General features: G+C 41.1%; 1 protein-coding gene across 1 annotated transcript; it reads right to left on the reverse strand.

Moving 5' to 3' along the window:
* Window positions 1-706: 706 nt before the first annotated feature.
* On the reverse strand, window positions 707-8,256 carry hhex (hematopoietically expressed homeobox). The gene is made up of 4 exons (XM_078279797.1): window positions 7,570-8,256; window positions 3,113-3,291; window positions 1,857-1,907; window positions 707-1,720 (listed from the first exon to the last, which is right to left on the reverse strand). Exons 1-4 carry the CDS (start codon window positions 7,964-7,966, stop codon window positions 1,448-1,450), a joined length of 900 nt encoding a protein of 299 aa, XP_078135923.1. The 5' UTR covers window positions 7,967-8,256; the 3' UTR covers window positions 707-1,447.
* Between the last annotated feature and the right edge of the window lie 3,954 nt (window positions 8,257-12,210).

Genomic DNA, 12,210 nt, shown 5'->3' on the forward strand with positions numbered 1-12,210 from the left:
CAATGGAACGAAGCTGTATTTAAGCTAAACGTCAAATCATTTATGATTATGTAACCTCACAAAATATTGCAGGTTGTAATACATTTCTTCCTTGTCTTTATCTGTAGTACCCCATGTCTGGAATTTGTATTCTTTTCTTAACTTTACATATTTAAAAAATATATATAATTAAAAATTGGTGTCCTAAATCAGAATTGCAGGCCTAATGAATTGCATTTTCTTATGTTATTATATATTTCCTCTTTTTTGTTATTTTATTTTACATGACAGAAATATAAAGACAAACATTGCCTATTACAGTGAGCAGTCAGCTTTAACTTAGCGTTTGTATACATCATTCTTTTTACATCTCTTCTTTTTTTTTTTTTTTTACAACTTGTCCTTACAAATAGTTGGATTATTTAAATGTAATTTATTTTTAGGCTATAACTTCAATCAGCCCATTACCAAATCTGATTAGTTTTAGAAAAGGCCAGGCTAAAGCCCCATTGGTTCTTATTTTCAATGAATGGCCTGGGCCTACTATATTTATGTCAAGTGATTGATTTATTGTAGGCTAATCTGTCATTTTAATTTTCGCCGAGTTATAGATGGTCACCAATTCAAAACATTAGGACGTAATATATTGATTTCCTTATTTTCTATTTCAAATAAATACCAAACAATAACTCACAGTCAATATCCAGCTGTTCCAAATTCCAAAATGTGTTCTTACCACAAAAATAGTTTATTAGATATCACACAACAAAACATAATTTGCGCTACATTGATTATTTAATGGAACATCATGATTGAAGGTAACGGCCCAAAGACGTGAACGTGTATCATCCCAGACGACATACAGTACAGCAGACACTAATGTCTACTGCTCATTTACAGTGATCGACACATAACACAGACACAATCAACACAAATACAGCAGCGTGCTATATGCATTATTTACAAACAGAAAAGTGTCCAATAGAGATAGACAGTCCTGTGTGAAAGGCACTGGGAGATGGTGAAATGTAGTTTTTGGGGACTGAGTTTTACCTTAATATTACATCAGGAACTAGTCTGGCATCCTGGATTAAAGAGACTGAAGTGAAGGTGAATGAACAAGTGTCAGAGCAGTCAGTCCAGTGATCTTCATCATCCAGCTCCGAATGACTGTATGTGCTTTTACATATTAGGCTACAGGCCCCGTTTACCATCCACACACATTCACATTCATCACACACATCCAATTACACTGTGGCCGAGGCTGCCGTACGAGGTGTGTGAGATCAGATTAACATTCACACACCGATGCATGGCGCAGCATCGGGAGCAATTCGGGGTTCAGTGTCCAGTGCCCAAGGACGATTCAGCAAGGGACTGCAGGGCCAGGGATCGAACCGACAACCCTGCGATCGCTCTACCGCCTGAGCCACAGCCGCCCCGGGTGCATCCAGTGTCAGTGTCCCAACTATGGGTTCAGTGTGTAGTCGTCGTCGTCGTCCTCCTCTATGTCCAGCTCCTGGTCTGTGTCATCGGACACGTCAGAGTCCAGCTCGGTGTGCGCCTGATGCGGGGACACGGGGCGCACGCAGCGGCCCGCCTGCGCCACGTCCGAGGCCGGGACTGTGTGTCTCTGCTCCGGGTTCTGGATCCCGGAAGGCTCGGTCGTCTCGTCTCCTTTATTACTTCTCCCGGCGGGACTCTCATCCTCCACCTCCCTCTTACCTCCCTGAGGGTTTTCCTGATGCAAATGGATAATAGATCGTTTATGTATTAAATGTAATTATTACCGTTAGGCCTAGTTAATAAAAGGAGTAGCCTAAGAAGAACTATTTCCGAAGAAGGAACGTCATTCGTGCCATGAATCCCTCGCTCACCTGTTTGAGTCTTCGCCACTTTGCTCGTCGATTTTGAAACCAGGTCTTAACCTGAAAGACAAAATGAAAAATTAGCAAATGACATCCTCCTTTTATTCAACAGGGAATACACGTAGGCATAACAAACTAAGTGATAAGTTGTTAAAATGATAACAGCACAAAACATTAGGCCTACAAGCAGTTTAAATGTGTGTGGACCGGCCTAGTTGTGCTTTCATCCAAAGAATGTGGCGATTGGAGATCGGGTTTCATTCTCAATAGGCCTAATTCCCGATTCGGTCATTCCCAATGTCCAAGTGTCTGCTAAAGTAGCCTACGCTTATTGTGATGCTATTTCTCTACCAATTATTTAGACTTCACCAGTGCTCATTAGAATCTCATAGCCTATGTCTTAATCCGGTCGGCTAAAGCACAGAAACCCTGCTCTGGTCTATCGGTCTTATGTGTGTATTTTCGGGCCTGTGTGTGTGTGTGTGTGTGTGTGTGTGTGTGTGTGTGTGTGTGTGTGTGTGTGTGTGTGTGTGTGTGTGTGTGTGTGTGTGTGTGTGTGTGTTAAAGGAGTGAATTAGTTAAGACAAATTCTTCTTCTATTGGGTCAGTTCTAGCCTAGACGTTTCTTTCTTAGCATTGCTTATAACATGACGTCCCTCAATAACATGACGTCGAAATGCGCAGTAGCCTATCTATGCTTCACGCGCCAAGCGCCATCTCCTCTGCACGCGCGCGCCTCTAGACAATTAGACCAGAGATATTCAACAGGGGGCCCGCCAAATTATGTGTAAAAATAATAACTTTTTAATTAGAATGTCTGAACATATACATTAATATGGAGCCAACATAATATAGGCTAGTTAAAATGGCCTATTCGTAAGAAGAAAAAAAACATTTAATTTAAGCATTGAAGATAAGGTTACTAAGGTAACCACTATGGTAGCCATACAGTTAAGGGATGCACTGTGCCTTCCACATGTTAACATTAAAATATTATGTTTGAACGATATAATAATATCCATTCATTTTCATCCACGTGGCCAAATTTAATATGCAACTCAATTGTATACTATATAGTACGGGGGTCCCTACTCGGTCTCTCTTTCAGCTTAGGGCTCCTTGGCCTAAAAAACAACGTTGACGATCCCTGTAATAGACCAACCTACTTAATGGGACAATTCATGTCAATGTTGGATGTAAAGACATCCACGTGGTCTCGTATTGCTGAGTGAGCCGGGAGGTATACCGAGCTCCAGTCTGCTCACCTGTCTCTCGCTGAGCTGCAGCATCTTGGCCAGTCGCTTCCTCTCCGGAGGTGAGAGGTATTTCTGCGTCTCAAACTTCTTCTCCAGCTCGATCGTCTGGTCGTTAGAGAACCGGACCTGGCCACCCTTTCTTTTATGTAAGGGCCGCTGTATGAAGGGGGCCCACAGCAGAGGTTTCCCTTTAGAGAAGAAGGAAACAGGACCGAATATTCATTTGAAAGTCCACATTTAGCCTCATAATATCTGAGGATATCTATGGCATTTCTGATTGGTGAATGGACCAAGTATATATTTTTCACACCCGTCACACAGAATAGAGCAGACTGACATAAATAAAAAGGAGCTTAGAAAAAAAGATTACGCAGAAAAAAACGGAGGGAACAAAACCCTTTCTAAAAGATATCTTGCACTTCTCTGGCCTTTATAAATAATTTAAAAACTTGACATATGCCTAGGCCTACATAATGTCAATTTGAAATATCTACAATTTGAAATCTAATCTTAATCCTATACATACTGGACTATATGCCTGTCCTCTGCACATTTTAGGCTATACTGTATATCCGGAACTTTTGCACATCCCTCAACAATTTTTGCGCATCGATACAGCTTTTTTACTTTATATTAATAGTAATGTGTTATTTGTTTCTGTATTTATTGTTGGTTTATTTCATATTAATGTTCAATATGTTTATGTATGCACCAACAACCAAGGCAAATTCCTCATATAAGTGCACTTATCTTGGCAATAAATCCTTTTCTGATTCTGATTTACATATGTCATTTAATTCATAAAGTACGCCACAATATGGGCCTATAATGCTGTCCAATATAACTAAAAGAGTTGAGTTAAAATAATGAATTGCACAATGCTACTTAATATATATATACTTTTGTCCCGATTTGATTCTTTCACGAGACATGTGTGCCGATCCGATTTACACAGTGATTTTCATTTACTGCGATCCTAGAAGTACTGCCATTCCATAGTATTGAGTATTGCGATTTTTTTTCCCCTTCTTTAACAAAAACAAAAGTTGAATAAATAATACACTTCTAGAGACAATACATCATGAGACATTTATGAAAACTAATTGTTTTCTAAAAAGAATGTCAGAATGTCAGTCTGACATTTATGTCATTAGTAAAGAAGTAGCCTACATAACAATAATGTATTTTCTGCATTTTCTGCTTTTGCTGGAAACGGATGACGTAGTCACTGTCAGCTGTAGCCTGCCACATAAACAGAAAATATTTAGGTGAATCATTGGTAAAAATAAAAAAAATTTAAAAAAAATCGATTCTGGGGAAAAGAATCAATTTTCAAAATCATCACAAAAATCACAAACGATTTTCGATTTCCCCCCCCCCCCATCCTACTTAAACTGGAATAGTCCACTAAAAACATGATCCACTTATTAGTGCACAGCTCTCCGTGTTGTTTCAAACGACTATTGGACCGATTTATTTGAGGGAAAGGCCACAGCAGTGTAATCAGGGCTGTTTTTGTCTTGTCTGGCTTCCTCTCCAGTTAATGGCCTGGAACAAACAATAGCACAGGCTGCGGCCGCCACACTGCTCTTTAAGGAAGGTCGTGACAGAGTGAAAACTATGGCCAAATATCCGCTTCATGTGCTTCCTGCTTTGTGGTGTGATTATAGGCGATGGCATCCACCAACAGACGCTCGTGCCCTCTGCTCTCACTGATACAATGTAAATCTGTTGTGGTTGAAACTGCTGTCAGCCCTTCTTATTGCTGCTCCTTTCCAAAGGAAGTTAGCTAATCCTGTCCCATGAGATCTATTCTCTCAACGACAATGTCATGACAGGAAAGATTTTGTAAAATAGACCTTAGTTTATGGAGCTTATTTTGCTAACCTGAATTAATAAGGTGAACCCCTTTTCGAGTCATTTTGAGTCTTCACATTTCTACACATTCTTACGGTGCGAAGTACAGGCCTGCTCCGGTTTCAATCTGTAGCGAATGAAAGGAAATACATATGGTACGCTACAGTAAAGCTCATAAAACATAAAACATGTTTGCAGATATTAGCCTATTAAGGAGGATTCTGATTGATTTATGATTAGGCCTGATAGCCCACGGCGTTTCCATTTCTATTTCATTTTCTGTTTTATTTATTTTTTCATTCTATTTTAAATTATTTTTAAATTGCTCTTTAATGTTTTATGTAAAGCACTTGTTGCTGCTATACAAATACAAAAATACTCTTTCTTCTCACTTTCTAGCTATAGCCTATACTTGTCAACCAGTTACGCTGGGCAGAAAGCATGTTCCCATATATTTCCGTGAGAAAAATAGCTGTAGAAAAATATGCGAAAGGCAGGATTTGTCCTAAAGTTTAAAAAGAAAGATCCACCATGAAGTCAGGGGGAAAACGAATGATCGTATTAAAGTACTGTTGATTGGACACATACAGTAGGATAGGCTTCTTAAAAAAAGGAGGGGGAACTCAGATACATGGCCTACTTATCGGTCTCATTATTTGACCATATTTTTAATCTGATCTGTCCCTGTTAAACAAACAAATAAATAAATCATTACTGGTTCACATCATATAGTCTCAAGACACATCACAAGTGCTGGCCTGATACAGTGAAGAGGCTATTTGTAAGTGATTATGTTGTGGGGTGAAACTGACATGTTTTAGGCTATTGAAAGGCTATTATTTAGTCAGCTTTTGTTAGTCAACATGTAAGGCGGTGTGAGGTCATAGCCTACTTTTTTTTAATGTATTTAACATTAGCCCCTTCCTCTTTTATTGTAGCCTAGTTTAAACTCCTTTAAATGAGACTTGATCTTTTTGTGGTAAGATCCCATCAGGCTTGATGTGCTGCTCTGTTTACTTGATTTTCTTCTCGCCGCCAACCATGAAGAAAGTCAGCCACATCCTCGTGGGCCAGGCAGAGGAAGTGCAACAATATGTGAAAAACGGATCCCGGGCTATCAGAGGCCGAGTGTTTCCTGAATATGTCTGTATTGAGGATGTCGATAAAATAATCAGCAGCGTGCAGCGAGCTCCCGAGGAAGCGGCTGGCCGGGGTGAGCCAGGAAAACATTCAACAGCTTCTGAAACCAGATTTACTCCTATCGACAGACTCACGGCTTCCGCTATGAACGGAAAAGGCCCGGCTCGTTCAGTGCAACACAAAGTTAGACGATCAGCTTGTCACACTATATTCAAGAAGACCATCACTCACAGCCTCTAACCCAGCCAGTATAATATGGATTCAATCCTTAACCTCTAAACCTATTTAATGTAAACCAATGATCACACCTTACCTAAACCCTTACTCCTGTGCCCATGAGCCCTTATTCCCCATTAGCCCACTATCTGATGAGCCTACTACTGCATCAACCTGAAATATTTAGTGTCTGCATTTCCTTTAACTCGACATTTATGGTATCTTACGTAAGGACGCTGACCAGAATTTAAAATAAGCGTATGGGTTTTACATGCGTAATGGACCCAGGGGATATGACACGATTTCTTCTCATCCTCATTTATGGGAGCAAAAACCTAACATTTTTAGTATTTAATGTAAAGGGCGTTTGGTGCTCACAAGTATATGAACACACACACACACACACACACACACAAAGCAGTGAAATAACAAGTGATTTAGAGCCCAGCTATGTTTTACTCAGCGGTTGATTTGCTCCTCTGATGTTTCAGAACAATGGGAGTCAGGAAAAAGAGTCAAGGTTGCCATTCACCTCCCGCCACCCCCCACCCCTATCACCACCACCACTAGCAGACCGAATGGACAGGCCTGCCTGCTGTGGCCCCAAACATGTCTGTCACAATAACAGCGTGACTCATATGTGCGTGGTAAGGCAGTGCAGAAATGTTCTTTCGGGACCGAGATGAGCTGAAGAAAAGAACACGTCCAAAGACTCTTCCTTTGCCCTGCAATCTGTTTATGAACAGACTGTCTTGCGTTCGACATGCATGCATAACCAAGCGTGATATACTTAGGCTATGCAAAAATGGTTTCGTTGGCACTGAAACGAAGCTTGTGAAGACAAAAAAGTACTCATGCAAAGGGTAAAAAGGGCTTCTATTGCTACATCATCCAAGCAAGTTTGATTTCTTTTGGACGAAATGAATTTAATGTCTCACAACAGAAGCAGATCATCATATTATGTACAATAAGGCATGAGGAAAAGGCAGCATGCAAAATATGGACTTTTGAAAAATGATCATTTGTAATGTAGCCTGACACTAAAGATAGCCTGCTGAAAGAGTCATTATGCCAACAGTCTGCACTCGTGGAACTGACGTTAGAGCACACAAGGAAACAAAAACATGATTGTAGATTGTCACGGGTGGTGCTGTAAATGACATTCACTCTAAAGAAGAAAGAATATGTAGGCTATACCTGAAAATACCATTCTAAACCTGTCTATGAGTTTTACGCACACTTGCCCAACTCACCGAGAGGGTCGTGCCTCAGCAGCGCCTGTGCGTACTCCCCCATGGAGCGGTGGTGCTGGTGGTGGTGGAACGGGTAGATGGAGCCGGCGAAAGCCCCGGCGGAGGCGTACGTCGCGCTCAACGCAGCAGCGGCGTGGTGAGACAGTGCCGGGTGGATCGGTGTGGGTTCATAAATCTGCGTCCTGTACGGCGAGATGAGACTTGTGAAGGAGGAGTTGGGCGACGGGAGAGTCGGTGTGGGAATGATCGGAGTGGAGCAGGAGGAGGAAGAAGAAGAAGAGGAACAGGGCGAGGAGATAGTGGTGGAGGTGGCAGTCCTCCCCAGAATGTCCTCAATGTAGAATGGTGTCGGGTGAGCCGGCTGGATTGGAGTCGGTGCGTAAAGCGGGACGCTCATGGTGCTGTTTACCTCCGCTGCGCGCTGGAACTGTTAAAGCTACGTCTCTCCTTTCTCTTCCTACAGCCTTCCTCTTTATCGGCAGTATCTCTGAACAACTTCTTTCACATAGTACTACACATCTACTGGAACTTTCAGCGCAAACTTCAGTCCGCTGACTATCCCAAACACATGAAAAGAGTGTTTCGGGGCTGTGGAGGAGACCGTTAGAGTGTTTTGGTGTCCATCAAGTTGCGGTGGGGGACTAGCTGGTGCTTGGACCAACTGTTGGGGCTGTTATCTGGCTGCAGGCGGAGAAGGGAGGAGATAAGTGGAAGGCTAACTTCCTGCAGGTGGCCAGCGGCTGCTTCTGATTGGCTTACTTGCGGCTCCAATCGAGCCACACAGTGCTCAGATGACAGGAGGGAAAATATAGTTGTATTTCAGGAGAATCAGTTCACTACAGCCAATCATCTGGTCACTAGAAACCCGATGGGGTGAGTGATATAGCCTAATGGTGCAACGATGATTTACTAACGCTTAGCCTTTGTTTTTAAATGCCAAAAGTAGTTCTTACTCCGAATATTAGGACCATCTCGCATTTCTCTCACTAGAAAGCGCTTTAGGCAGAATGAGTTTGCGACCGGGTAATAATACACACTCTAAGAAATAATAGAAAAGGTACTGCCAGCTCATTACCCGGACTTCAAACGTGTTGAAAAAGCGACAAAAACCTCGTAAAAACTGTCAAAAGTCGAAAAAAAGCTACAAAAACGTCAGTAAAAAAAAACTTTTAAAATCCGGTAAAAAGCGACACACTCCCAAAACCGACCTCTGTGGCTTCCAGAAGATGTCGGAGCACAAATTATGCAATATGAAATGAAAAAAACTAAAACAGAAACTGTGAATCACGTTCTATAGACAATTCCTGTCTACAGTGACACTGTAATTCACAGATATTTCTTAGAGTGCATCTTGGAAAGCAGGGAATGCGTCAGTACATAATATCTTCACAGGAAAACAACCCCTCCAAAAAATAAAGCTGTCAGGGTATCGGCAATAAAAAGAAATATCTGAGATTCTATCTCCCCACTGAGAAACCTAAACATTAACAGGTGAAGAAAATGTTAAAAATGAAATGAGAACGGTCTGTTGTCATTGCGTTTGACTGATTTCAAGTAGATCTGTAGCCTACATTTGATGTATTCTTTATTAATCTTCATATATTGTGAGCCTTTTGGCAACAAGGCTTCTAATGCAACTGAAAGACTGTGATTCTGTGTTCTAGTCTGCATTCAGGAAGGCGAATGCATGTGATTGTGTAATAACCCGTGGTGGAAGTATGCATAACCTTTACTTAAGAAAGAGCAAAACAACAAATATTACAAGTAAAAAACCTGCATTTAAAATCTTACTTAAGTCCAATTATTATCAGTACTACTTAAAGTAGGCTATATGCACTACTTGTGCCTGAGGCCGCTAGGCCTGGTCAGTTTCCTCTCCATGCTGACACACCCACACAGGCACAGGAATCAAGTCACACTCCTCCACTCCTCTCAACGTTAATTATTACCCTGTTGTTGAGTTTTGGGGTTGCCTCCCTATATATTCACTGAGATGAAGTACAAACATGCCAGCATGTACATGTTATACTTGTCTATTACTCTGAGGTGGCCCCTTATTGTCATATTATTTTAAACTAAATACAGAAATCAAATATGAATGGGTGTTTTCATATTTTCACTTACACCAGTATAGTTCCTATTAATACTCCTAATATATTCCTATAGGCTCCCACTCCCCCCTCCCCAATTTTCTTCTTCTTACAAACAGATCCAAATGGCATGAGCTCAGTGTTGTCAGTGTTATATTGTTCTGGTTTTATGCACGGCACAGAGACGTTCGTTAAATGGGTCTTTGACTAATCAAACACTTTAGAGTGTTATCTTTAACAATGTAGTACAAGTTAACTGCGATCCTCATCCCGGCGGTGCAGCTGAATAGCGGGTGATTAACTCATGATTTGAATGTTTGGAGTTTTCCTGTGAAATCCATCTAGGTTATCAGTGCGGTTGAGGTGATATACTTATGATAAAGACTACGAATGCAAAGCGTTTTAAAAGGTCCTCGAAGTGCACGTTTATCTCCTCAGATACGTTTTCGCAAAGTGATAAAGAATAACCGACAACTTCTCGTTTTCACCACGAACAGAAAAGCTGTCTCTCTCTGACCATCTTGATTTGTTTTATTACCAGGTGACTTCATTAACGATATGGTCACAAATCACGCTCCAGTGTTGAGAGGAAGCCTATTGCTCCTCACTGATAAATCTGCGCACTAATCCAATCCGATGGTTCGATTTTGGGATGCGTCTTTAAAGCGCGCGCCGCTAACTGGCAACTTTCTAACGGCGGTAATTTAGATAAAGTGGACTCAGAGAGCAAACAGGGATATGAGCAGCCTTGAAGACATGAAAGAAATCACCAAACGGCTAATATTTGGTCTGAGACAATCATTGCAGCGCATTGATCCGGCCAGCTTTCCGCGGCGTCAGGCTCCTGTCGGAAAAAAAGATTGATAACTTCTCAGCCGAGGCGCTGCTGCTGCTTCTTTGGCAGCTGGCGCCATATATGTTAATGTTACCATCAACAATATCAATTATAAAGAGATAAAGTCACAGTTTGACTTGGTATCTAATACTTTTGACTTGCCACTAAATCGAAATTGGGACATTTAGGCTTAAGTCAAAATTGTGACTTAATGTTATTTCCTAAGTCTTTATTTTAGTCGAAATTTTGACTTTTTAAAAAGGGTCCCAAACCCCTAGTCCACCTCTACTTTAACTTGATTACATTCAGAAATAAAGTTAGTGATTGTCAGGAGTGAGTATCCCTCACTTTTGACAAAGTATTACAGTATATATTTAGTTAAAGACACTCATTCAAAACCTGTAAGAAACTTGACTTGCATCTCAATTTTAAGACATAAAAGTATAATTTTGAGATACTAAGTCAGAAGTATGACTTACCAAATCAAAATTATGAAATGAGTCAAAAATGTGACCCATCATCTGCAATATGGACCAGCATAACTGTACCATGGTACAGTCTAATTATAGCACTTCATCTGGCAGGTACTTTGAGTCTCTTCAGACACTTGAACCCCAAAGTGTGCTGTGCTAATGCCTCTCCTGTACTTGAGGCAGTGACGTTAGTTTTAGTAATTTCAAACAGTCAGCTTAAAGGAGAGGGGGAAAAGACATTTGGGAAAAATATGAAACAATACATCTACATTTAGAAAATCTTTTCTCTGGTGTGCCAGGGGACCAGTTACAGCTGCCGTAGTCTGGCTTTGCCAGACCATCCACACGCTGCGGAGCGGAGGAGGGTCTGGCTAGTCCACACAGCAACGTCATGGGCGGCGCTAAGCTCCGCATGGAGCCGCTGTAAAATAGTCTCAGGAAGGAACTTGTTTTGGTGGAACATGTGTACCTTCAAAAGTTGTTAGTTGTTAGTCATACAACAGAAAACTCAGATTGGACAGATAGTCTAGCTAGCTGTCTGGATTTACCCTGCAGAGATCTGAGGAGCAGTTAACCATAGTCCTCACAAATCCACCAGAGGTTAGAACGCCAACACAAAGGAAGAGGTCAACAGCTTTTTAGATATGCGCACACATCACTACGCCGACCTTTTCAAGAAGCTGGTTGAAGGAAAGAAAGAGGGACGCTGTCTTCGCACGGTCCAACAAGTCCACCACTGCTGGAAAACTTAAGAAATCGTATTTTGCACGGCTGCATGTTAGTGGAGTATTCACTTTCATTAGCCATGTAAACAGCTTAGTGGGAATATCGTCTTTTTCGAAATATAGGCAAAAACTGATATATTATGTGCATCTAAACGCAGTCAGTGATGCCTAGTAAAAAAATATAGTTCCTATATGACCAGAAGCCACTCTGTTATGAATGATGTTAGAAATGGTGTTGTATTTAACAAAGAAGAATGGTTTCACTTGAATATTTATTTAATATGCAAGTGCAAAACAAATTAAGACAGGCTGTATAAACACACCAACACTTTCAGATGTGGAGTACACCAATCTTTACAAAAATAATAATAGCAGCTATACACAGTGTACTAGAAGAACAGAACTTGCTTTCATTCACGTCAAAGGACTTCTTCAGGAGCACTGTTGAGATCATGGCACTTCCACAAACAAACCTCCAGGTATATTGAGCAATATATTTCACCTGCTTTGTAAAGGAA

This window comes from Sander vitreus, chromosome 21 (genome assembly GCF_031162955.1).
Source record: "Sander vitreus isolate 19-12246 chromosome 21, sanVit1, whole genome shotgun sequence".
Lineage (NCBI taxonomy): Eukaryota > Metazoa > Chordata > Actinopteri > Perciformes > Percidae > Sander > Sander vitreus.